This window comes from Dipodomys merriami, unplaced genomic scaffold (assembly GCF_024711535.1).
Source record: "Dipodomys merriami isolate MVZ:Mamm:240054 unplaced genomic scaffold, mDipMer1.0.p SCAF_42, whole genome shotgun sequence".
NCBI lineage: Eukaryota > Metazoa > Chordata > Mammalia > Rodentia > Heteromyidae > Dipodomys > Dipodomys merriami.
In genome coordinates this window covers 9,715,823-9,742,523 of record NW_027205826.1, presented here as the reverse complement: position 1 = coordinate 9,742,523, position 26,701 = coordinate 9,715,823, and the positions used below count along the sequence as shown (strand labels likewise).

Here is a 26,701-nt window from a genome sequence, read left to right as displayed (position 1 = left end):
ATTTTGAGATATCCGTTCCACAACCGTCTCTGTCTCATGTAGGGGAGGGGGTTCAGGATAAAGACATTAAGACATAGGGTTCTCACGGGAAGGGGCCTTAGAAATCAGGCTTTAGCAAAATGTGAACTAAGGACCAGTGGGTGGAGCCTTGTGGCCCAGCCCCTTAACTAGCACCTGCTGGGCTGGGGTTAGATCCCCACTAGAAAAATAATAATAATAAGGGTGGGGGAGAATACGATCTGCCCAGAGCCATACATTCTGGCAAACACTAGTAAAATGACTAGTAAATGTCTGTAAGGAAATGGAATTAGTCAACCCACTTAGAACTGGGTAAAATAACATGAACTAAAATTCTGTTCTTAACAAACACTGGGAATTAGTCAGGGAAGGGGGGAAGTTGGCCCACAAAACTGCATGGATTATGCATGCCCAGGTCCCAAAGGCAGGCCCCAGCAGCAACGTGACAGGTAGAGACACACCCAGGCCTAAAGGATTATAGGTCAGGTTATATCAAGGGTGCACTTAAGACCTCAAATCCTTCCCCACAGTTTGGAGCTTAGAGCTCACCAGAAAATTTCAGGTAGGTATTCAAGCTTCCAGTTCTTCACCTGGTTAATTTCCTCTGATTATCCATCCCACGTGGCAGGAAAACTTTGGAGCCAAGCCCATCAAGAGCAGGGGAAATGAACTCTCTTTTAGTGAAGCCCCATCCCCTTTAGTTCCAGGAGTCCAAAAGACAACAGCAAGTACTCCACCCTTGGACAGCCAAGTTTCCATTCTACAAGGAGGTCCTGGCTTGATTGTCCGTGACCCTAAAGGTCAACCCCAGCTAAAGTTAAATATTAGTGAAAGGTGCTTGAATTTGAATGAGGGGCTAAGGAATTACAAAGGACTTTGAAGACTTGGTGTGGGGAGGGAGGGAGGGAAAAGGCTTAATTGATAAAAATCTAAAGTGAAAGACCAAACCCAAGACTACAGAGGAAAGGAAAACAACCTCAGCTAAAAGCTCGAGAAGGCCTACCTGGGAGCCAGCCATCTGCTTCGGGGCAAAGCTGAGCACCGGGCCAGATTGCAGAGAGACCTGGGGACAAGAGTCACTCCCCTATATCACCTGGAGGGAAAAGACGGTTGGTCCCCTGCGATGAGGAGAGGACTCAGTGCTCTCTTCCCCTTGGAGGGGCTGGGGAGGAACAAAATCACCAATAGCTAAAGAACCAAGAGGCTAATTGGATGCTGCAAAAACTAGCCAGACACCCGCCTATATTCCTTGCTACTCAGGAGGCTGACATCTGAGATTGAGGTTCCAAGCCAGCCCCAATAGACAAATCCATTCATATCTCTAGTTAACCAGCAAAAAGATGGAAGTGGAGCTGTGGCTCGAGTGGTAGAGTGCCAGCCTTGAGTGAAACAAATCTAAAATAGCCTGAGGTAAAGCCCCAGGTTGGTGGCTAAAGAATCAAAAAATGTAATTGGGCCACCTGGTGCTTTCTTTAGGCTTTTAACTCTAATGTTGGAATTTTAAGTCAAAGGTGAATCCAATCATCTCCAACCCACACTATTCCTCTCCCGGTCACAAGAACAACCTATTCCATTTTCCAGATGCCCACAAAACCCTTTTACACCTAGTATCTGGTGCATCTGGACCCCCTCCCAGTGAGCCAGGAGAGGAAGAAACCACCCAGGCTGCTAGCACCCAGAAAAGAGCCTGAATACGGAGGGGGGTGAATGGGGAGGGAGAGTGAAGTCCGGCCGGAAACCTATCGTTTCTGGCTCCGAAATGGCTCCATTTCCAGTCCTCATGTAGAGTTTTGATAGTCTTTGTATTGGTGGTGGTGGGACTTGAACCCAAGGCTTCAGGCATGCTAAGCAAGTGCTCTAGCACGGAGCTAGCCCTCTTCCCAGCACCAAGTCCTCATTTTGGATTTGATTTCCACTGTAGCAGGGAGTGGCTGCACCATTACGGCACTGGGGGCCGAGGGAAAGGGGGAAGTGGAGTCCTGAGGGCTTTCAGAGGAAGCTGAAGAGGAGGGGCCTGGCTGTGGGACCCTGAGGCCTCGCGGTGGGGGGGGGGGGGGAGGCTGGAACCTCGGCCGTCTCCACCCTCCCACTTCCTTAGAGCCGCTAACGGCCAAAGAACTTTCACTGCGCGGGTTCCACTTTCCTTTTGCTGAATATTTATTAGTTTGGCTCGGATCAATCACCGCTGGGAATGGTTTCCTCCAAAAAAGAGAGCCCAAATTTCCTGCTTCCCGTTGGACCAGGCGGTGGGACTCTGGATTTAATTGCTCCTGGCGTTCACTTAAGCAAATCGTAGCCCCAGAGGGTACTTTGGACAAAGACTTGGGTGTGCAGGGCGATGGAAGACGGATCGCCCTCCCCAAACCCTCCCCACGCCCTGTCCCTCGCCTGGCCTCTGGACTGGCAGGCTCTCCCAAACCCCTCAATTTCCAGTAAGAATTCGGGACGGAATCCACGCCACGTGTGGCCGATCGTGAGGCGTGGAGGTGGGTGGCTGGTCCTGCCGGGGGTGTGGGGCGGAGCGGGAGCGAGAAACGCCACCTGGGCTGGGGTTTGGTGTCATTGTTCAAAATGGGGACGGCGACGCGGAAGGAGGCTCGCGCCCCGGGCTCTGGGGAGCCCCTCACACCGAGGGTTCGCGACTCGGGGCTCAGGGAAGGGGGTGGGGCAGGCGTCCGGAAGCCTGTCCCGCCCTAGCGGCCCCGCACCGAGCTCCCAGAGTGTCAGATTTGAACGCCGCAGGCCGAGCGGGCCGGGCCGGAGTTCGTGGCCACCATTGGCTGCGGCGGCGGCGGCGTGACATCCGCACGGGGGAGGGGGGGCAGGGGGCGGGGCCGGGCCGGGAAGGGGCGTGTCCAGGCGGCACCCCGAACCCGGAGACCGAGAGCGGGAGGGAAACAAACGCGGGCGCTGACATGGGCGGCCGGCCCCGCCAAGCCCACCGAGGGGAGCGCGCCGCCGCGCCCGCCGCGCGCTCGGGGAGCCGGGGACCCAGGTAGGCGCCGGCCGCCGCTGCCGCGCGTAAAGACGCGTGAGGCCGGGGAGGAGGGGGCGCGCTCGAGACCCCCTGGATCGGATTCAAAGAGCCGAGGATGGGGGTGAGGGGGGCAGCGGGCCGAGGAGTAGGGCGCAGAGGCACCCCCCCACACCCTGGGGCGCCCCGTCTCCCAGTGCTTCTCTGGGAGGAAACGGGGACCGGGGACGCCTGGAGGGGGGGGGCACCTCGGGTACCCGGGATCCGGAGCCACACACCGTGTCCCAGAAAAAAGAGGGTGGCGGCCACCCGGGCGCAGAGTCGCCGGGAATCGATTTCCGTTCCCCAGCCTGGGATCCCCCGGGCTGGCCGCGGGCGCCGTGTGGCCCGGAGTAGGGTGCAGGTTTTGACGGTCCCCCCACCCCCAGCCCAGGAATGGGGTGTGAGCGGCTGTGGGCGGCCTCCCGAGGGGCGTGCGCGCGGAGTTTTCGGGAATAAGAGTCGAATGGTTCGCCTGTGGCGGCGGGAGCGGGTACTCTCGCTCGGTACCCGCCCTGCAGCACCCGCCGCCCGGGGTCACCGGCCGGCCGGCCCGGGGGGAAAGAAGGGAAAGGCGCCTTGGGGACCGGAAGAGTATCCCCCCCCCTTGGGCCTCCCCGCCCGCCTCCCGGGGAAGACGCGGAGGCCGAGGCCCAGACTCCTCGCGTCGAGGCGCGGCTCCGCGGAGCTGGAGATCCCCCCCACCCCACCCCTTGGAGCTGGGGAGACCGCTGATGGCTTTGCCCCGCACCGGGGTCCTGGAGGGCATGCCCGGAGCCCCGCACGCGCGGCGGGGTCGCTGGCCCGGGAACGACCGGTTAATGATTGAACCACCGGGCTGGCGACCTGGGCGCTGGGATCGTGGGCCCCGGCTCCTCCCTCCCCCGCCCCCCGCGGCGCCCCCCCCCCCGTTGGTTCGGCCTTGCCCCCTTTACCCGGGGTGGGAACCCCAGGAGCTGCCCTGCCTGCTGGGGAGGGGATCCTGGTCGCTGCGGGTGAGTGCCTGGGCCTGGAAGGCTTCCTGGGAGAAGAGTTAAGGGGGGGGGGGGGGGGAAGGAGGTGCTCGCTGCTAACTCAAACCAGGTTCTTGTGTTTGCCCAGTGCCATACGGCGGCCTGGGTTTTGGAAGTTTTCTTTTCTTTTTCTCCCTGGGAAAATGAAGCGGGGAGTGGATACAATGCTGTCTTTTCTCCACGTCTGGGAACTTGTGTCCTACCTCCTTCACCCCCCCTCCCCCCATACAGACCTCTAGAAATCTGACCAGCTCCCATGGCCCCAGGTGGGTCCACAGCCGCCACTGAGTAAAGAGGAGAGTCCTTGGGGGTGGCTTGACTGGGGAGCCCCCTTGCCCTCTCTAGAAGGGGTTGGGGAACTACATGGAGAATGTCCCCATCCTTAACATCCCCCCCCCTCCAGCAGCCATCTGGACCAGAGAAAGCCCCTACACACACACACACACACACACACACACACACACACACACCCCGACACACACACACACACACACCCCAAGTGAAAACACCCGAGGGGCCTGTGTAGGTGCCTCTCTGTCTTACAACTTCCCTGCAGTCTGCGTTTGTAATAACTCAACGGCAGCTCCCGCCCTCTTTCTGAGGCAGGGCTGGAGGAGGGGACCACCAGCAGGATGGGCTGAATTTTAAGAGAACAAAGAACAGGGCACAAAGGAAAGGGGAGCTGAGCTGAGGCTCTCTCCCAGAATAGGGGTGTGTTGGAGCAGAGCCAGACCCTCTGCCAGCCCCCAGGAGCGTGTGAGGGACACCCCTCCCCCCAAGGCTATTTGGAGCTCCCACTAGGGTCTTGTGAGGTGCCATCCCTGCTGGATATCTGGGACTCTGCCGAGAGTGGGTACCTTGTGAATAGCCCTCCGTCCTTCACCCACGTGACCGATTACTGTGGTTTATCTCTGAACTTGGACTTGGCCCCTCCCTTCAGGTAGTAGCTACTGCCTACTAGGAGAAACCCTGGCGATCAGGAGGGAGTCTTCCCAGGGGTCCTGGTGATCTGTGAGCTTGCTGTGAGAAAGTGGAGATTTGAGATGTCTCAACGGCGAGTATCTTCTGGGGTTCACAGGGTTGGTGCTCAGGTCTTACTGCTCACACTCTTTGAGCATTTCTTCTATTTCTGCCTCTCCCCCACAATGTCCTCCCTGCATCCCCCAGTGCCTGTCCTAGCCTGTTGTACACCCAGCCTGCATCTCTTGCCTCTTGGGACTGACAGGCCAGGCCTGGAACCAGGAAGCTCGAGAGTTATCTAGCTAGGAAGCCAGAGGTGAACTGATCAGTGTTAATCTGGGAGCAGAATCCTAGATTCTTCTGTTCCAAGTCAGAGAGAAAGAGCCTTGGATTGGGCTCGGGTTCAGGGGGTTGGGTGCCTTCCCCTTTGGAGTGGCTGATTGATCTCCACTGCCGGGACTGGCTGTGCCCAGCTGGGGCAGGCAAGTTGGACGATGCTAACCTTTCCCTTTATCTCTGTCCCCAACCAACTTGGCCCTGGATGGGAGTTTGGAAGGGTCTGAAGCTAGCATCCTGGATGGCAGTAGAGCAGGAACTGGAATCCTGTTGAGGAGCCTTGGAGGCGCTAGTCTCAGTGGGGGAGGGGGAGTGTGGCCCTTGGTGGTGGGGGGGGGGGGGTGAACAACAGGACAACAGGCTGATGCTGTTGATAAGGCTGGGGTGGAGAGCCAGGGTTGAGCAATCACACCCTGGGAACCCAGAGAGCTGACCTGAGCCACACTTAGGTCTTCTGCCCTGTGTACTGGAAGCTTTCCCTCGGCTTTGGGAAAAAGGGTCAAATCCTGGAGCCGGGAGGGGACTCCATGAAGTAATCCAGCAGAGGATCGAGATCACTAACCGCAGCAGGTAACCTCCAGAGTGCGCCTTAGAAGGCTGGGGTCCTCCTTCTTTGAGAGGGACTTGGACAGTGGTTCTGGAAGGGACTGGAGAGCTGGCTGTGCTTAGGCCTGTGTGCCCTGTCCACTGTGGAGGAAATACAGCCACTTGCTTCCTACATGCCCCTGAGCCCCAGCTTACAGCCACCTCCTGGAGGACTCTTGGGCTTCTTGCCAGCTGGCAGTCATTAGAGTCCCCCCCTCGCCCCCCCGCACTGCCAGCATGTTGCTCCGGCCCCATGCCAGAGTGGCAGCATTGGCATCTAGAGCCTTCCTTTGCTTGGAACAGGACTCTGCTTGCCAGCTTGAAGAATGAGCTCCGTTTTGGGCCTCAAGTGAGAATGGTTTGGGGGGTATGGTGAATGTATACACCTGATGTTTCTTCCTTGCTCATTTATGTCAGGGCTCAGGGTGTCTGCAAGGCCACAGTCTTGAGCCAGAGTGACTCTTGGTCATCCTGGGGCTCAGCCACTGGGGTGACCCATGAGGCCAGCAGGAGTGGCCTCCAGCTCCCTGTGGTCTCTGCCTTCTCTCTTCATGGCTGTCCTGCAGTAACTGGATTTAGTCTGGAGCGAGGTGCAAAATGTCCCACTTGTGACAAGGAAGCCAGCTTCTCTTCCCCGAGCAGCCTCCTCCTCTGCCCTTCAGGCTTCTGCCTCAGGCTCTGCTCCTGTAACCCTCTCCTTTCCTGACTGTGTTGCTTGCCTCTGGCTCTGGAGCACCCAAACCTCCATAGGGAAGTTGACAACTCCCTCCAATGAGGGTAGAGCTTAAGAGAGTCCAAAGGTGCTTAGCAGCCTGGGGTGCCCTGAGTAGAGTCCTCTCTGGACCAACTCTGTAGATGCAGAGGAGTCACTGAAATTGAGTGCTTTGTAAGGGGGAGGGGAGCACCCTGGGTCTCTCAGATTCCTGAGTTATCTCTTTACCTTTATCTTCTCTTATCAAACAGAATCTATAGGAGCTTAAGTCCTGCCTGCTTAGAGGCCAGGCTTTTCCCTCCTGCATCAGGGTCAAAGGGTAAAGAGCACTGGAGAAACTTGCCTGGTGACTCACACTCCTAATCCTCGCTACTCTGGAGGCTGAGATGTGAGGGTGGTTGTTTGAAGCCAGCCCCAGGCAGGAGACTAAGACTCATCTCCAATTAACTACCCAAAGGCCAGAAGTGGAGGTGTGACTCAAGCGGTAGATCCTGGAGTTCAAGCCCAGGTGGTACCTGCACAAAGGGAGGCCAGGGGAAGAAGCAAGTCCAGGGCTGGTGGAAGAGAAAATGGACTCTACCTGGGCTTGCATGGTTTGGAGGTCCTGGGACCCCTAGGACTTGGAAAGGACTTAGACCACATTCTACTCTGGAATCTTTGGGATTAGGGGAGTGTGTGTGTGTGTGTGTGTGTGTGTGTGTGTGTGTGTGTGTGTGTGTGTGTGTGTGTGTGTGTGTGTGTGTGTGTGTGTGTGTGTGTGTGTGTGTGTGTGTGTGTGTGTGTGTGTGTGTGTGTGTGTGTGTGCGCGCGTGCGCGCTCAGGGCCATGCCATGCTCATTCACTGTGATGGATCCTGTTAGAGCTTAGCAGAGTGACAGTAGCCGTAGTGACTCTGGGTGTTTATGCTTGAAATCTCCACACCTGCTTGCCCAGAGTCCCAGCATGAGGGTATATAGCACACAGGCGGTGGACACTTCTGCCTGTGTAGGGCTTCATACCTGTTGGTTTACTTAATCCTTCTAGATTATCAGTTGCTTTGAAAGCTTTGAGGAAACCGAGGCTGAAGTAATGTAGGCTAGTGCTGCAAGCCAGCTAGCTTGTCACCTGGGGGTCCTGCCTCTGACACTTAAGCTCCTACCGCGTCAGGATGGAAGATCTTTCCCCTGGGGAAGGAGCCAGTCCTCCCACTCCCAGACTCCCTCTGGAAACCCTGGAGTTATCCTAGATCCTCCTCTTCCAGGCTGGGTGCTGGTTCCTAAGAGAAGCAAAGTGAAACCAAACCGGCCTGACGGATCTGGTTACAAGTACAGCGGCTTCCTTCTGAGACCAGCCAAGGAGCCTGGCTGTCCAGCCCAGGGCAACCTGTCCTGCAAGGGGACAATCTGGCCCACAGCCAGGCGGCACCTTTCCTCTGTTTCCTGCTGGTGGCTGTGGCATGCTCCGAGAAGCACACGTTTCCAGGAAGGACCCTGTAAACAAAGTTTCCGGATGTCCTAGAGTTACTGGGTCCTCTTGACTCCTTTGGTTGGGTGTTGCTTCCGGTCCCTCCCAGACCCCGGCTCCTTTCTCTTCCTTTCTGGGCTGTGCACATTCCCAGGTGGTGGGTGAGGGAAGCTTTCTTCTCCCCGTTGCTTCCTTCCTTCAGATGGTTCTGGAATGGAGATAGAGATGAACGCAGGACAAAGAGGAAGGAGCTTCTAGGCAAGGGTTCCTGACCGGATGGCTCTCCCAGGGGAGGCAGCTGTGTTCTGTGTCTAGATTAATCTGTATTTCCTCTGGAGGGATGAGGAGGGAGGAATGGATGCTGAGACCAGGGAGATCTTGGTTTTTTTAAATTTTTCTTTTATTTTTATGCCAGTACTGAGACTTGAACTCAAGGCCTGGGCACTGTCCCGAGGCTTTTTGCTCAAGGTTGGCACTCTACCGCTGGAGCCACAGTTCCACTTCTAGATTTTTGCTGGTAGGTTGGAGATATGAGTCTGATTTGTCAACCCGGGCTGGCTTCGAACCATGAGTCTCAGATCTCTGCCTGAGTCACCAGCATCTGGTGAAATACAGCCTTTCAAATGCTTAGGACCAGGTTTTGATTACCAGTTGAATGAAAACAGACCATCTGGTACATGCTAGGCTGAGCCAAGGCTCGGTAAATGCTAGTTCTTCCTCCTACCTCCTCCATGACCCACGGCCAGGGGAGTTACTGCCTCATGCAGGGACTGTGCTGGTGGCTGGACACTGTCACAACCCACAGAGCATACATCATTTCCCAGCTCTCTGATTACAGGTCGGTGCTTTCCCTAGCCTGGACTCTCCCCTCTCTCTTCCCGGAAAGTAAAGGGTGAATTATCCAAGCTGTAGTGTGTTCCCACAAAGCCCCGCTGAGTTATTGGCATCATTTTCTTGCAGACGGTGAGGATTGTAGACTCAGGATGGTGGGGAATGACTGTAATAGATCCATAGTGAGCATGTCTGTCAATGGAAATAGCCCAAGGACAGGACTTGGGGTCAGGAGGGGAAACTGGGAGCCTGGGGTGTAACACGGTGGTAGAGCACGCTCCATGTGTGAGGTTCTGGCTTTGATCCCTAGCATTCCCCACCGCACCCCACCCAAAACAGAAAGCTTTTCATGCTTGTAACTTCCATGCTTGTAATTTTTTAGCCACTTTTGTTGGTCCTGTTTCGTTTTGTTGGTCCTGGTACTTGAACTCTAGGCCTAGGTGCACAAGGCTGGACCACTTTGAGCCACAGCTCCACTTCTAGGTTTTGTTGTTTTGTTGTTTTTTGTTTTGTTTTGTTTTGGTCGGTTGTGGGGTTTGAACTCGGGCCTGAGCACTGTCCCTCAGTTTTTCAGCTCAAGGCAAGTGCTCTACCACTTGAGCCACAGCGCCACTTCTGGTTTTCTGGTGGTTAATTGGAGATAAAGAGTCTCCTGGAGTTTCTTGCTTGGGCTGTCTGCAACTCAGCCTCTTGAGTAGCTAGGATTATAAGCGTGAGCCACCAGTATCCGGCTGAAAATTTTTTAAAGCCAGCATACCTAAAATATTCTCTCCTTTTCATCCTCTTCCCTCTTTTCTTCCCTCTGTATATGCGCTAGTACTGAAGCTTGAACTCAGGGCCTGGGCACTGTCCCTTAGATTTTTCACTCAAGTCTGGCATTCTACCCTTTGAGCCACAGCTCCACTTCTGGCTTTTTGCTGTTAATTGGAAATAAGAATAAGTATCTCACAGACTTTTCTGCTTGAGCTGCCTTCAAACTGTGTTTCTCAGATCTCAACCTCCTAAGTAGCTAGCATTATGGTATGAGCCACTGGTAAAGGCTCCAAAATATCTATCACTTAAAAAAAATCATTAAAAAAATTAATAGGTATAGCACCATATCCCTGTAATCCTAGCTACTTGGGAAGCAGAGGTAGAAGAATTGCAGTCCCACCCAGGTCAACTTAGGTTAAAGGTAGCTGCCTAGCAAGATTAAGGCCCTGAGTTCAAACCCCAGTACTGCCAAAGGAAGCATAAAAGAAAAACATGGTTTTTTTTTATTGCTGACTTCAAAAACCAATACTTATTTATATGGGTAGGACATTTCAATTTGGATGCTAAACTTCATCAATACTTGATCAGTACTTGGGTTTCACCGAATTTACCATTGAAAACAGATTCACATGGACTGTACTTAAATTTTTCCATAAATGCCCCAAGCATGCACTTCCAATTTAAGATAATTAAAATTAAATAAACTGAAAAATTCAGTTTGCAAGTCACAATAATTACATTTCAAGTACTTGGGGGTTTTTTGAGGAGGGGGGCGGGGAACAGCAGAGCAGTGGAGTCCTGGGGCTTGAACTCAGGGCCTGGGCACTATCCTTGAGCTTTTGTGCTCAAGGCTAGAGTGTTGCCACTTGAGCCACAGTTCCACTTCTGGCATTTTGGTGGTTAATTGGACATAAGTCTTACAGACATTCGTGCCCAGGCTGACTTTGAACTGGGAATCCTTAGATCTGAGCTTCCTAAGTAGCTGGGATTGCAAGCATGAGCCCCTTGCACCGAGCTTAGGGAGAGAGAGAAAAGTCAGGAGGCTAAGATTGGGAGAACGTCATTTGGAGGCTAGCCTAGGCAGAAAGTTCATGAGACCCCTTCTCGACCCATACCTGGTCATGGTGTTTCATTGCTATCATTCCAAGCTACATGAAAGGCTGGGATGGGAAAGATCAAAGTTCCAGGTCAATCCAGGCCAAAACAAGTTGGCCGGGCCTCAATTTTAGCAGTTGAACATGGTATCACAGACCTCTCATCCCAGCTACTATGGGAAGCGTGAATAGAAAAATCAAGATCCAGGCATGGGCCCTGGCAAAAGTTGAGTCCTCATCTCAAAATGATCAGTGCAAAAAGAGAGTAGACGTGTGGCTGAGCAGTAGAACACCTACATAGCAAATATGATACCCTGAGTTTAAACCCTAGTATCTCAAGACAGAAAAGAAAAAAAAAAATTACTGATTGCCAGGAACAGAGCTGTTTCCTGAGAGTAGCCACTGAATATTATGTTGACAATTGTAGCAATGTAACAGGAGGAGGATCTGAGGAGGGGATGGTTCTAAGTTGTAGATAATGTGCCCGTCTATTCACAGGGCCCCAAAGAGTCAATCGTGAGGTCCATCAGTATGTAAGGCAGTACAGCCTCAAGCTGACAGTCAAATACATTAGGAGACTTGACGGACATGGTGTGGACAGTTGCTTTCTCCCTAGCCAAGCATGGATGGCTGAGCACCCCGCCTTGTCTTGGAGCATATCAAGTGCAGAGTGACATCTGGGGCCTGGCCAGAGCAGGGAGAGGATGGTTATCTCTAGGACCTGGGTCATGCCTGATGGCTGGGTGGCTGGCAGGGGCTGGCGTGGGTTGACTGGCCTGCAGGGAGGGAGGAGGAAGTTACCACCACCATCACTCCTCCTGCCCATGGATTTCAGAACAGGGTTGGGTCAAGGCCTGGCCTTGGGCAAACAGATGGGATCTGAGAAATGTGGAAAGCTGTGCCTATGCAGAGCGATGGCTGGAGAGACCCTGTCTTCTTTCGGGCAGATCCCTCTTCCTCACAGTCCTCCCACGGAGGACTCGAACACTGGCAGACCTCTAAGGGCGGAGTCCACCCAGGGCAGCTTGGTTCTGAGGGTCTTCAATAAACAGCCTCAAGCTGGGTGCCAGTGGCTCACACTGTGATCCTAGCAGAGACCCGAGGATCATGGTTCACAAACCCCAGCAGGAAACTCTTATCTCCAGTTAACCACCAAAAAGCCAGCAATGGGGCTGTGACTCAAGAGGTAGAGCACCAGTCTTGAGCAAAAAAAAAAAAAGCTAAGGAACAGTGCAGCGCCAGGTCCTGAGTTCAAGCCCCAGTATGAGCAAAAACATATAAAGTGTAAGTAAGTAAATAAATGCACAAACAGCCTCCGTTCTCAGCTGTGGACATCTGTATGGGCCAGGCAGAAAACCAGGCTCTCCAAAGTGTGCCAGAAATGGCCTCCCATCACTGGAGGTGTGTGGGGGGGGGTTAGATTTCCCCTTCCTGAGCCTCAGTTTCCCTTTCTATAAAATGAGGGCAGTTATGACCTGCACCTTGGCACGCTTGCTTTGAGCATAACATTTGTTACCCCCTAGCCAGCAGGCAGGCAGGCAACAAGCCCCAGGTCACAGGGGAAGTGTTGACTAGTAGAGTGCTCATTGTCCTTGAGTACCCCCACCTGAGCTGCCGAAGGTAGGAATGGCAAGAAGCCCAGCCCTCACCTGCCCTGGATATCAGACAGGACCCCGCAGTCTTGTAGGAGGCTGGCCTCTAGCTTGGAGGGAGCTCCGGTGTCACTGGACAGAGGCCAGCCTCCGGTGGGGTGGGAGGTAGGGAGCTAAGGGGGTTCAAGTACCAGGAAGCAGCTGTTGAGTGACTTCTCTGGTGGGCAGGAGGATCTTCAGTCTCTGTGTTCCCTGACATCAGACAAAACAGAACAAGGACCTAATAAACACATCCAGAATGGGGGGTCACTTGTGAGGAGGCAGGAGGGTGAGGGAAGGGGTGTGAAGTGGTGGCATCTGAATGGCTGGGGTACCATTCATAGTCCTCCCCGCTCCCCTTGGCATCTTGTATTTCATGACAGCTGTTGAGAAGTGGAGAGTTTTGAGCTGGTTTTGAAATTAAAGTCTTTTCCTTAAGCCTCAGAGGCTTAGGGGTTTATTATTATTAAAACACCCTTACCACATTAAAGAGAACTTTTTCTCAAAGCCAATTTTCCTCAAGAGCCTCATATAACTTCTTGGTTTCTTGGCGAGTTCAGTCGTTATACATGGCAGCCCATTTGTGTGACATTGCAAGCGCTGTATATTAACCTGCCGTGTGTGTGTGTGTGTGTGTGTGTGTGTGTGTGTGTGTGTGTGTGTGTGTGTGTGTGTGTGTGTGTGTGTGTGTGTGTGTGTGTGTGTGTGTGTGTGTGTGTGTGTGTGTGTGTGTGTGTGTGTGTGTGTGTCCCCTGTTTGATGAACAGCTCTTAGTGGTATATACAGCCCTAGGGTCCAGACTACCCAGCTAGCATGATAGCCTGAGAAATCGGTTAAGTTTGCAGAACCACTGCCCCACACCCTCCTCCCCATTCCCACATTTCTTTTTGTGTTTTTGTTTTTGTTTTTGGGTCCGGTCGTGGGGCCTGAACTCTGGGCCTGGGTGCTGTCCCTCAGCTCTTCAGCTCAAGGCTAGCACTCTACCACTTGAGCCACAGCGCCACTTCCAGCTTTTTTTTTTTTTTCTGCTTATGTGGTGCTGAGGAATCGAACCCAGGGCCTCATGCATGCAAGGCAAGCGCTCTACAACTGAGCCACCTTCCCAGCCCCATCCCTGCATTTCTTAACCAGATCTGTACTACCAAGATTTACTCTTTGTCTTGTCTGGCACTGTGGTGCATAAGGGTAGGGTCTGGTGAAGATTTGGGTGTGGGCTTCTTCCCCCTCCCCTGCAACTGATAATCCTTTCCAGATGCTGGAGGAAAACTGCTGTGGTTGTGGGTGTCTACCGCCACCCATCCCCACCCCATCCTAGGATCATTAAGGTTCTGATCAGGGTGTTGCGACTCTCTCCCTGCCTGCTGGGAGGCAGTCCCTCCTCCTTGGTTCTTCTTTTCAGTAACTGACCAGGCTGGCTAATCTGAGGTATTGGAGCTTCATTTTACTTTATTTATTTAGGTGTCTGTCCTGGGGCTTGAACTCAGGACTCGGATGCTGTCCCTGAGCTTTTTTGCTCAACGCTGTCCCTCTACTGCCTGAGCCACTTGCAACTTTTTGGAGGTTAATTAGAAATATGAGTCTCATGAACTTTCCTGCCCAGGCTGACTTCAAACTGGGATCCTCAGATCTCAGTCTCCTGAGTGGCTAGGATTACAGGTGTGAGCCAGTGATGCCCGAGCTTGAGGCTGCATTTCAGAATCCCTAAAAGTATGCAAAAAAATCCACTGGCACCGGAGAAAGAACATTCCAGAACTGTTTACAGCTGGCCTTGTATCCGCTGGTCTGCTCCCAGCCCTCCCCCCCCACCCCCACCAAAATGTGCAGATTCTTAAGTCCCTTACGTAAAACACCGTGACGCTTGTATGTACCCTACGAACATCCTCTGGTGTGCCAAAGCATTGCTAGGTTACTTGGTATAAGCGCTGTGTAAATAGTTGTGCTGTATTGTTTAGACAGGTGTGTAGGGGGTGTCCGCATGTGTTACACACTGATGCAATTTTGTGCTGAGTGATTTGAATTTGAGCTCATCTGAGGCCACGGATGTGGAATCTATGCACAGAGAGAGCTGACTTGTATTGATTTTTCTTGGAAAACAGAAAAATGAAGCCTATTGCTGCTGGCTCACGCCTGTAATCCTAGCTACTCCACAGGCTGAGATATGAGGATCAAGGTTTGAAGCCGGCCTGGACAGGAAATTCCCTAAGATTCTTATCGCTACAATTAATCACCAAAAAGTGGTAGAGTGTTAGCTTTGAGCAAATAGGCTCAGGGGCGCAGTGCCCAGGCCCTGAGTTCAAGCCCTGGACCAGCATGCATATACACATAAAAAATGTAGTACAGGCCTGTAATCCCAGCACTCAGGAGGCCAAGGATGGAGGATTGTGAGTTCAAGGCCAGTTTAGACTACCTAACGTGACCTTGTCTCAAATCAAAAACAAAAGCAAGAATTGTGTACTGCATTTACATGTATGCACATATATACATAATTTAGACATGCATACAAATGCATACACATCTGCATAGTTTACACTATAAGTGGTTTTATTCTTTTTTACCTTTTTTTTTTTTCCAGGCCTAGGGCCTGAACTCAAAGCCTTAAGCTCCTTTTGCTCAAAGCTAGCACTCTACCACTTTGAGCCACAGTGCCACTTCTGGCTTTTTCTGTGTATGTGGTATTGAGGAATTGAACCCAGGCCTCATGCATGCTAGGCCAGCACTCTACCACTAAGCCACCTTCCCATCCCTCTATTTTATTTTTAAATGCATTTTATTCTATTTTAGCAGTGGAGAGTGTGTCCAACGCTGGCTTGAATCCATGCCTTAAGGCAAGTCGTTCAATTCCACATTTCCATCTCTGAAAGTCTGGTCCCACCACACCCAGGCAGTTTCCAGAGATCTGTGACACAGACACACAGCTGGTATGGGAGTCATAATCACAGTGTTTCATGGTCTCATCCTGGGCTTTTATTTCTGGTACTTGGGGTGCTTCAGGCACCGAGTATATTAAGTCACTTGTAAACTCCTTGTACAAACATCACACTTTGAAAATGCCAGGGCATATGCCGGAAGCAGCTAAAGGTTATACTGAAGTCAATAAGTCACCTCGAAGTCCTCGGTGCGGGTCCTGCACCTTTCCTGGATGGAAAGGTCTTTGTCACCCTCACTGGACTTTTTTTTTCTTCTTCTTCTTCTTTTTTGGTCAGTCCTGGGACTTGAACTCTGGGCCTGGGTGCTGTCCATGAGCCTTTTTTTTTTTGGTCATGGGACTTGAACTCCGAGCCTGGGCACTGTCCCTGAGCTCTTCAGCTCAAGGTTAGCACTCTGCCACTTGAGCACAGCACCACTTCTGGTTTCTGAGTGGTTTATTGGAGAGAAGAGTCTCCTGGGCTTTCCTGCCCAGGCTGGCTTTGAACTGCAATCCTCAGATTTCAGCCTCTTGAGTAGCTGGATTACAGACGTGAGCCACTGCCGCCTAGCCCCTGAGTCTTCTTGTGCTCGAGGCTAGCTCTCTACCACTTGAACAACAGTACCACTTCTGGATTTTTCTGAGTAATTTATTGGAGAGCAGGGTGTCACTGACTTTCCTGCCCCAGCTGGGTTGGAACTGTGATCCTCTGATCTCAGTCTCCTGAGTAGCTAGAGTTTTAGGCATAAACCACCAGTGCCTGGCTGAACCTCCTTCCTATCTTTGCTGGCTAAAAGCTGGTGAGTGTTCCTGAAAGCCCTGGATGTTTTCATGGCTGATAAAAGCCAGAGCCACTGGCCTCCTATGGGAGGGGCATGGCCACATTATTGCTGATTTTCTCCCCACTGATAGATGTAGCTCTGGCCGTACATTTTGGTAGGATGTTGGCCTGTTCCCAGTGAGAAAGGCCAGTGACACACCAGGCGATAGCCAGCAGGATGCTGGGGACTTAAAGCCACCCCAAGAAGGCCTAGAAGGACTCCCTTTTCCTGCCTGTTTCTCTCACCCACCATCAGTGCTCTCACCCAACTGCAGACAAGCCTTGGGTGTGGACCCCATTATCTTTTTCCTCCTTGAGCACACCCTCATGCTCTCCATCTCAAACTCCTGCCATAGCCTCCTGACTAAACCTCTGCTTCCCCTCCCCCCATTAGAGGATTCCTCCACCAGATTGGGTCACATGTTGCTTATGCCTGGTTTATGTACCCAGAATGGCCCAGTTCCTCCCCTGCTCTGACAGGGAGGGAGAGCCCCTGTGGGATCTGACCCCAGGCTACATAGTTTTCATTCTATTCCTCAAACTCCACAGGCCTGTTTCCTACCCTGGGGCCTTTGCACATGCCAGTTGCTTTGCCTGCCCCCATCTTGGATCTTGATGTGGCTGTCTCTTATCACACACAGCTAGTCATAGTGCCTCTGAGAGCTCCCCCAACATTCCCACTTCTGCTTGCTCTTATCATCCTGTTTCCCTTGATACTGAGAACTGTCAGGGACTCTTTTTTGCTGGGGCTGGAGCTTAGGGTCTCACCCTCTAAGGTTTGTCTTGTCTGGGCTGGCTTCTAACCAGGATCCTCAGATTTCAGCCTCCTGAGTATCTAGAATTAAAGCCAAGAGCCACTAGCGCCAGGCTACAAGGAATGGTTTTATTTTACCAGGTTTCTTTTTTTTTTAATTTTATTTTTAATTGTCATTATAAAGGGGATGTACAGAGGGGTTATAGTTACATCGGTCAGATAATGAGTACTTTTCTTTTTGAACATAGCCCACCCCTTCCCTTGTTTTCTCCCAGTTTTTCCCTCCCATCCCCACTCACTAGTTGTATAGTTCATTTTAACATAGTGAGTTCCGCTGATGTGTTTGTTCACCCTTTGTCCCTCCATTTCTGTGCTATTTTACAAGTTTATGCTCCCAGCCTTTACTCACCTACACATGTCTGTCCTGGAAGGAGGACATACCACCGCCCTGGCTCCGGAGCCATTCAAATGCCCAAATCCAAACACACAACTCCTGTACACTAAATGCCACGGTGTTTAAATTAACTTTTTTTTTTATCGGTTGTGGGGCTTGAACTCTGGGCTGTCCCTGAGCTCTTCAGCTCAAGGCTAGCACTCTACCACTTGAGCCACAGTGCCACTTCAGGCTTTTTCTGCTTATGTAGTGCTGAGGAATTGAACCCAGGGCCTCATGCTTGCAAGGCAAGCACTCTACCACTGAGCCACCTTCCCAGCCCTTTAATGCCACGGTGTTCACAGACACCTTTGTTCCTCCTCCTGTGTGCTGTGTCTCTGGACTTGTGTTGTGTATATTGTCATAGATAGATGATGGTTATCTGCAGTAAGAAGAAAACAAAAAGCTGGACTCGGGTGGCTGTAATCCTAGCTACTCAGGAGGCTGAGATCTGAGGATAGTGGTTCAAAACCAGCCTAGGCAGGGAAGTCGGAGATACTCTTATCTCCAAATAACCATCAGAAAACCAGAAGTAGCACTGTGGCTCAAATGGTAGAGCACTAGCCTTGGGTAGAAAAGCTCAGGGACAGTGCCCAGGCCCTGAGTTCAAGCCTACCACCAGTAAGAAAGAGAGAGAAGCAAAGTCTGTACATATCCAATATAGTACAGATGCAGATTTTTCCCTCAAAGATTTCTGGCTAGTGATTGGCTGAGTCTGTGGATGTAGATTTCAGATACAGAAGGGCTGGCTAGGTAAAAATACTGGGGGTCTACAATGAGTCTGTGAATGAAGAGTAAATGAACGGACTAAACCTCCTTTAGCCAGTCCAAGTCATGGTGCTCTGAAAGTCCTCACTGCCCATGCCACTGACGTCAGGACCCAGGTGAGGGCTGGGTTGGTGAAGGGGTGTCTGCCCTTGGCAGTGGACATTGAAGCATATTCACTCAGTAAGCTGGGGTGAGCCATTGGTCAGCCGCAGAATGAGCAGCCGGGGCCGGGGGGCACAGGAGAGCTAAGATCTGGCTCCAGCCTTGGGCCACTGCCTGAGTATTTGATAGGGTGGATTGATCCTGTCTGTCTATTGAGGGACTGCTGGTCTGGACACTGTCCACGCTGATGGGTGACCACTAGCCATGCACTCCATCAAGGAGTGTGGTGACAGGCTGAGACCAGGCCTATAAGAGGAGCTTGTTACTCTTCTGCCTTGGGAAGGTTCTGTGGTCAGTGGGCTGAGACAGGAGGAAGCAGGTCCTCCAGAAGCCCAGGAGAGCTAGGTAATCACGAGCTACAGATCCATATCCACTTCCTTTGCTCTGCGGGGGGGGGGGGGGGGGGAGGGGGGAGTGGCCACTTGTCCTCTTGGGCAGCCTGTGTTAGCTGTTACCACTTCCTCAGATCTGAGTCACAGTGCTTCGGGACACTCCTGAAGCTATAACTCCTGAGTGCCTCTCTTTCTGGGGGACATAGCTCCCCACCCCCAGAGAATTCTGACCGCTTCCTGGAACAAAGATTCCCCAACACACACCTTCCTGTCCTCAAATACCCTGTCTATCTTCACCCCAGCATCAAATTTACTATGTTAGAGACGTAAGGGTGGCACAGAACTTTCTAGACGCAGCAGTCAGGGTCCTTTCTTCTCTGGATCCCTTGGCCAGCTGTGAGGGAAAAAGCACCCATTGGCCGTGGTTGCTGGGCAGAGCTGTGCCCTTGGGTTGGAACCCTCTGAGTCCAGCTTCCATGTAGGTGAAAATGAACCTGCTTTCCCACTGAAGATGAGAGTACTACACCTTAGTGACTGCATCCCTGGCAGCCACTGAGTCCAGCACCCTTCCCAGCGCCAGAGCTGGCCTCATAGCTGCTACAAGGACATGACTGACTCCGGCCTCTTTTTTTTTCTGGACCTGGGGCTTGAACTCAGGCCCTGGGTGCCCTCCCTGAGCTCTTCTCAAGGCTAGCACTCTACCACTTTGAGCCACAGCACCACTTCTGGTTTCCTAGCGGTTACTTGGAGATAAGAGTCTCACAGACTTTCCTGCCTGGGCTGGCTTTGAACCTCGATCTTCAGATCTCAGTCTCCTGAGTTTCTAGGATTACAAGGCTGAGCCACCAGCACAGCACAGCACAGCACAGCACACACACACCTCAAAAGCTCTCTTTGGATGAAGTTTCATTGGGACACAGCCCTGTGCACTTGTTTGAATGCTGCTGCTTGTTAACAAGACAGCTCAGTGGTCTGTGACACAGATGAAAAGACTTTGCTGCCTGGCCCTTGGGAAGAAGGGTGGTGGTCAGGCTGTTGTTCTCTGTTTGTTTGGAAGTGGGGAGGAGGGAGGTAGTCTGGCTGTTTCACCACCTGTGGCGTTGGAGGTGGGGAGGAGGGTTGTGATCGAGCTGTTCTTATCTGATTATTTAGAGGTAGGGAAAAGGGTGGTAGTCAGGCTGTTCCTGTCTGGTTGGAGGTAGGGAAGGTTTGTAGTTTTGCTATTCTCTGGTGGTATGGGGGTGAGGATGGGGGTGGTGGTTTGGGGGGGGGGGTAGAGGCCAGGAGGACAGTGGGATCACATGAGGTTTTCTGCCGGTCTGGTGGGAGATGGTTGTCATTGTGTCCTGGCACCTGTCTCCCGAGGTCCTGCTATTGGTGCTTGCTGGAGGACTGGCAGTGTGACTGTCACAGTGGGGTGCTTGATGGGGGGGGCATCAGACTGGGGAGGTGGCACTTGGCATGAAATGAGCGTGGGGGAGGCATCAGGGAGTACAGAGAGTCCAGGAGCTGTGCTGTGGGTTCAAGTGACAGCAGAGGGGAGGGGTTAGAGATTCAGGGGTTGTTTGAAGAACAGATGTGGGGCCCGTGCTGCTGGACACAGGGCAGAAGGGCTCTGGAAGCTCAGAGCCCAGGGGGAAGATTACATCCCAGCCAGCAGGGATAGAGATAGAAGGGGGACCTGAGGGTACTGGGGGCACGCACAGGTAGGAGGTGCTTTGGGGTGTGGCAATAAGGTGGTTGGTTGGGATCAGAGCAGAAGCTCAGGGATTGGATCCCAGCACAAGGAAGGCGGGCAGTGAGAGATGACGAGGAGGCCAGAACCATCGCAGGAGCCTGGAGTTTGCTCGGAGTGGGCGCCACTGTGGGCCCCTTTTAGCTAAGAAGTGATAGAAAAACCATGCACCTGTTGACTCACCCCTGTAATCCCAGATACTCAGGAAGCAGTTTGGGCAGGAAAGTCCATAAGAGACACACACACACACACACACACACACACACACACACACTCTCTCTCTCTCTCTCTCTCTCTCTCTCTCTCTCTCTCTCTCTCTCTCTCTCTCTCTCTCTCTCAAAGTGAATGAAAATTGATAGTGGAAGAAAAGGGGAGGCAGGAAGACCTGCTAGGCAAATGTTGGGGGACCGGGTGGGGTGGGGTGTCACCTTTGGGTGACAGTTGGCTGTAGAAGCAGCCCAGGCTGGGCCCCAATGTTTAGGCTTTACAATGGGATGGGCCACTGATACCAGGGCTGCCAGCAGGCCTGTGAAGCAGCTGGCACTGGGGGCCCAGCACTGCCCCTTAACTCACTTCTCTCCACCCTGCAAAGAAGTTAAGAGGTGGTTTGAATTTCACCTTGGCCCTTCCTTGCCAGGGGGTATAGGTAGTACCCAGGATTCCACTGGGCTTTTCCTCCCTCTGCTGTCCTTTGGCATACTGACCAGTCCAGTAGCCTATAGACCCCAGAGAAGTAGATCACTTAGGATCTAGTCCCTGCTTCTCTCTAGCCCTCATCATTTTTTCTTTTTTTCCAGTCAGTCGTGGGGCTTGAACTCAAGGCCTGAGCACTGTCCCTGAGCTCTTTTGCTCTACCACTTTGAACCACAGCTCCACTTCTAGTTTTCTGGTGGTTCATTAGAGATAAGAGTCTCAGGGATTTTCCTGCCCAGGCTGGGTTTGAGCAGTGATCCTCAGATCTCAGATCTCCTGAGTAGCAAGGATTACAGGCATTGAGCCACCGGCTCGGCTAGACCTCATGATTAACAAAAGTAGCAGGAGTTCTCCAAGCTTGGTCTCCCTGAGAGGTGGAGCCTGTGTATGGGGCCCCACAGGGAAGACTACACAGGCAGGATCCTCATTTATGACTGCAAAGGCTGGAGAGCTGGTTCTGTGGGTCTCTACCGCCCCACCTCAACTCTGACTCAGAAAGAGAGGCTGCCCACATTATGTGGAGGCCCTGGCAAGCGGCTAGTTTCCTGAGACTTGTCCTGTGCATTCCATTCTCCCTGTAGGTTTCTGACTCAGGCTATGGTGTCTGCCAACTCCCCAGGGATGGAGATTAGACAGCAGGAAGAATTTACAGCAAGTCTCCAGCCTGGCCACTGGGGAATCCCTTGAGCACCTTGATGTCCTTCAATGTGGTGCTGTTTGCCCTCATCAGCATCCTGATTTGGGGAGGGGCTGGAGGGGGAAAAGCTTCCTCTGGAAGGAAGATTTCTTTCTGCCTCAGGGTTTCAGGGAAAGCCTCTGGTATTGAACTCTATAGCCCCGATTTGCAACATCTCTCCTCCACCTGCAGAGAGCCTGTGGGTAAATAGTAAGTGGGCAGGCAGAGTTATGAAATGGATCATGGGCCCCGTTTTGCATTATTGCATTGGGGTAGGAGAGCTGGCTTTAAATGACAACCCCATGACAGATGGCGCGGGCCCCATGCCAGCCAGCCCTGTTAACCCTTTGCCTCCCACTCTCGGCCTGCAGCCCTATGACCTCGCTGTTGACGCGCCTTCCACCCACTGGACTGGGACTACCGATCTGACCCCTGTCGTCCGCCTGCGGCCAGAGAGCATAAGACCTGCCCCGCCCCGCGGCCCACCCCGCCCCAGCACCATGCCGATCCTCAAGCAGCTGGTGTCCAGCTCGGTGCACTCCAAACGCCGGTCGCGCGTGGACCTCACCGCCGAGATGATCAGCGCGCCACTGGGTGACTTCCGCCACACCATGCACGTGGGCCGGGCCGGGGATGCTTTCGGGGACACCTCGTTCCTCAACAGCAAGGCCGGGGAGCCCGACGACGGCGAGTCTCTGGACGATCAGGCCTCGGCCGCGTCATCGTCCTCATCCAAGCGCAGCCTCCTGTCCCGGAAGTTCCGGGGCAGCAAGCGGTCCCAGTCGGTGACCCGGGGGGACCGGGAGCAGAGGGACATGCTGGGTTCCCTGCGGGACTCGGCGCTCTTCGTGAAGAACGCCATGTCCCTGCCCCAGCTCAACGAGAAGGAGGCCGCGGAGAAGGGCTCCGGCAAGCTGCCCAAGAGCCTGTCGTCCAGCCCGGTGAAGAAGGCCGAGGAGGCCGGCGGGGAGGAGGCGGGCGCCCGCCGGAACGGGGCCGCGGGCCCCCCCGCCCCGGACCCCGTCCTGGAGGAGCAGGCCTTCGGGGACCTGACGGATCTGCCCTTCGTGCCCAAGGCCAGCCACGGGCTGAAGCACGCCGAGTCCATCATGTCCTTCCACATCGACCTGGGGCCCTCCATGCTGGGCGACATCCTGAGCGTCATGGACAAGGACGAGTGGGACCCCGACGCCCAGGGCGGTGGCGGCTACCGGGACGAAGAGGACGAGCCCGGCCTTGGCGTCGGGGGCATCGGAGGCGCGCTCCTGATCCCCGCCGCGGGGGAGGCAGCCCCTCCCCTGGGGAGGCCGGAAGACAAGGCCGCGCCCGATCTGGCCACCTCCGTGCCCGCCTTGCCCCCGCACGCCGCCCTGGAGGAGGAGGAGGAGGGGTGGGCAGCGGCGGCGCCCAGCCCCAGCTCGGCCCGCAGCGCGGGCAGCCACACCATGCAGGACAGCAGCTCCCTGTCCAGCGGCACCTCGGGCGTCCCGGAGGAGCGCAGCCCGGCCTTCCGGGGGCTGGACAGGGCCCGGGCCGCGCCCCCGCGGCAGCCAGACAAGGAGTTCTCCTTCATGGACGAGGAGGAAGAGGACGAGATCCGTGTGTGAGGCCCGTGGAAGGAGCCCCCACCCCCCTTCACACAGCTCCGGGCTGTACCCGAGTCCTGCCTCCACACCCCAGTGTGTGACCCTTTGACCACAAAGCCTCGGCCTCCCACGGGTGGACCTCGCGGATGAGGGGTGCCGGCTGAGACCTCCCCCCCTCGCCCCAAGGAGAGCTTGGGGGAATAGCATTGGTGCTGACTGGTCGCCTGACTTTGGGGCACCCCACGCCCACCCTTCAGTGCCTGTGGTCCAGCAAGAATCCTCCTTCTGGCCTCTTCCTCTGGCCTGGCCTCAAATGGATGCTAGATGTCAACCCGGGCTGTGGACCCTTGGCTTCCTTTTCTCTCCCAGAGTCCATGGTGCCCACCAGGGAAGTGTGGGCAGCAGGGGGCAGAGGTGGTCACAGGCCACCAGCCCCTCCCTTCTCCACCCCCAGCTGCCTCACTGGAAACCAGCTGCCCCTGGGGATTGGGCCTTGACCTAAAGATCCCTGTCAACACTAAATGTCACCCGCCCCTTCCAGGAGAGAGGACAGGAGGGGGGCAGCTCCCAGGTCCCTGGGTTTTCGAGAAGGGGCCCTTCCAGGGTAACAAGACCACAATCCTGGGCACTGCCCTGGGGGTGTGTCTGTTCTTTATTATCTGTGTTTAAATCTGACTAGAGCAATGTTCACAACAGCATTAATTAGATCCACCACCAGGAGAAGGGGGTCCTCGTAGGAAACCTTTATACTAAGTCTCTCTCCTCTTGGAAATTCACAGTAACTGTTTGTATACTCAAGTCTAGTGATGGCCCCCCGAACTATGAGGGCTGGGTACCCACAGTTTTTGTGTTCCCCTCCCTAGCTGAACGAGGCCTGTGTAGAAAAATTCTGGAAAATTCTAATTGTTTAAAAACCTAATAGATCCTTTGTAGAGTCTGGGAACAGGGAGGGTGGGGGCCGGGGATAGGGCACTGCCTGGACTCCCAGGTCCCTCTCCTCCCCCACCCTGTGGCAGACCCTTCCTCTTCTCTGCCCCTCCCCACTGCTGCTAAGACCAGTGCCCCAAGGAAGGGTTGCCAGATTTAGCGCACACACGCGCACACACACACACACACACACACACAATCAGACACACACACACACAATCAGACACACACACACACACACACACACACACCAGAAGCCTGGGTTTAATTTGAATTTCAGGTAACAAAGGATCTTTTCTTTTTCTGTTACTGTGACCCCTGCAATATTTTTGTTTTGTTTAGGTTTTTCTTTGGGGGGGGGGTTGTTGAGACCAAGGGCTCTATACTTGGCCCAGACTGGCTTGGCACCGGAGGGCCTTCTGTCTCAGCCTCCCCAAAGTGCTGCCTTTTGTTCAGAGGTCTGGGCCATTACACCCACCCAGTTGGCTTGCTATCTGGAACATTCTTACGTTAAAAAGTTGTTTGTTGTTTTTCTGAAATTCAAGTTTTGCTCAGCTCCTGTAACTCTACCCAGGGCTCAGGCTAAGGGCTGGGATTTGGGCCCCTGGGGTGACAGCGGATTATTTTTCTGTCCTGGGAACTGGCTGACCCACCTCCCAGACTAGGATGGCCCGTGGGAGGCTGGAGAGAACAAAGGATACACAACTACGCAACCCAGCTGGCTGGGGGGGGTGGGGGTGGCTCAAGTGATAGAGTTGCCAGCCTAGCAAGCTTAAGGTCCTGAGTTCAAGCCCCAGTACTGCCAAACAAACAAAACACAGGCCCAGTCAGCTAAGGGTAGCTGCCTGGGCCCCGACTCTGAGACACTAACCTGGCTCCCTAGCAGGCGCCCAGGCCACCCAGGTCCCCCTGTGGCTGACAGTGCACTTAGCTCCTACACAGGCTGATCCCGGAACCTAGAACCTAGAATTGCTGACTGGGGCGCTCGCCACCCAGCCACCTTTGGGACCCTTCAAAGTCCCTTCCAGAGACTGTAAACTTTGTTTGTTTTTTTTCCATGCTAAAGCAACAAGGAACTATTAAAAAGCCCTCTAGCAAACGCGGTGTCTTGTGTTCTGCCTTTATGGGTGTGAAGGGGCGGGGGGGGGGAGCCCCCCATCTGGCTTCTCTCTTTAAATCTCTTAGGTGTGCCATGCTTTCCTGCACCATCCTCAGCCCCCTTGGAAGGGCAAGGCCCAGTACCTGGGACTCTGGTGTCTCCACTGCTACTGACACTTGGTGAGGAGGGGGAGCCATGGTCACCGACTGCATTATAAGGTGAGGACACGGCCACTCCTATAGAACGGGGCTGCAGACATGGTGCTGATGGGAGGCATGGCTCAAGTGGTAGAGCACCAGCTGTGAACAAGCAAGCCCAGCCAGAGTGTAAGGCTCTGAATTCAGATCTTGGTACATGCAAAAACAAACAAAAAAAACCCCAAACCTTTGCTCTGTTCACTACTATTCCTGGGAGCAGCAAAGCTTTGGTTTGGAGCCTTGGGAAACAAGGCTGGCCCATTAGCCCTGATGGCTCTCTGGGAATGCAGGGGAAACTTGCTCTTTCCTGGGCATCCACAGAGAAATTTAGGCTCCTCATTCATCTTGTCTCTGGGAAGCAATTAGAGACATAATTAAAATGTCACCCAGGGCCCTCTGTAGATGGGCTCATTAGAGCTAGTGAGGGACGGGGTGTATATAAAGACTTGTGAGCAGAGCAGGGCAGTGACCCTGAGGAGGAAGATGGAGCCTGAGCCAAGTTCTGTGGCACAGGGGGGCAGCCCATGTGGGTGGACGGTGGAGGGGGTGTGATGAGGCCTTGGATGTTGCAGCCTGGTTCAGGGGTGACAAAAGAAAGGAACTGCTTGACAAGCCCTGGGCTGTTCGGGGTCTGAGGGAAGCACCTAGGCCTGACATCTGTTTTGACCTTGTTGGATCAACCAATGCAGGCCACCAGAGATGCAGAGAGACCCAAGACATGAGCCTAGGGGAGATGCACGTTCTTCATCCAAAGTTTGGTGGGTTTTTGTTTTTTTTGTTTAATTGTTGGTTGTGGGACTTGACCTCAGAGCCTGGGCGCCGTCCCTCAGCTCTTCAGCTCAAGGTTAGCATTCTACCACTTTGAGCCACAGCGCCACTTCTGGTTTTCTGATGGTTAATCAAAGATAAGAGTTTCATGGACTTTTTTCTGCCCAGGCTGGCTTTGAACTGTGATCCTCAGATCTCAGCCTCATGAGTAGCTAGGATTATAGGCGTGAGCCACCAATGCCTGACAAATCTGGTTTTGTGTGTGGTAAATTCATGGTTGAACCCTTGTGTAGGCTGAGCCACAGCATCCCTGGGTGTATTCAGTTAGGGGATCCTTCATCCCTGAGAAATCTTAAAAGGATACAGAGCAAGTCCCATCATTTAATTTTCCTCAAACTTATTAGAATCAATTAGTTGTATGGGGGCTTTCCTAGTATTTTAATTGGAGACATGAGTT

General features: G+C 53.5%; 1 protein-coding gene across 4 annotated transcripts; it reads left to right on the top strand.

The window, feature by feature from the left end:
* Positions 1 to 2,268: 2,268 nt before the first annotated feature.
* On the top strand, positions 2,269 to 25,279 carry Cdc42ep4 (CDC42 effector protein 4). 4 transcript variants are annotated; one of them, XM_069993197.1, is made up of 2 exons: positions 2,269 to 2,504; positions 22,039 to 25,279. In XM_069993197.1, the coding sequence occupies exon 2, from the start codon at positions 22,168 to 22,170 to the stop codon at positions 23,272 to 23,274; it is 1,107 nt and encodes a 368-aa protein (XP_069849298.1). In that variant the 5' UTR covers positions 2,269 to 2,504; positions 22,039 to 22,167; the 3' UTR covers positions 23,275 to 25,279. The 4 variants fall into 4 exon arrangements, with proteins under 4 accessions (XP_069849298.1, XP_069849296.1, XP_069849299.1 ...); XM_069993195.1 differs by lacking the exon at positions 2,269 to 2,504 and adding an exon at positions 2,869 to 3,013; XM_069993198.1 differs by lacking the exon at positions 2,269 to 2,504 and adding an exon at positions 3,996 to 4,026.
* Positions 25,280 to 26,701: the final 1,422 nt, after the last annotated feature.

Bases quoted from the DNA above. Each gene is read 5' to 3' on its own strand.
- Cdc42ep4 (XM_069993197.1), top strand. From the start codon at position 22,168: ATGCCGATCCTCAAGCAGCTGGTGTCCAGCTCGGTGCACTCCAAACGC.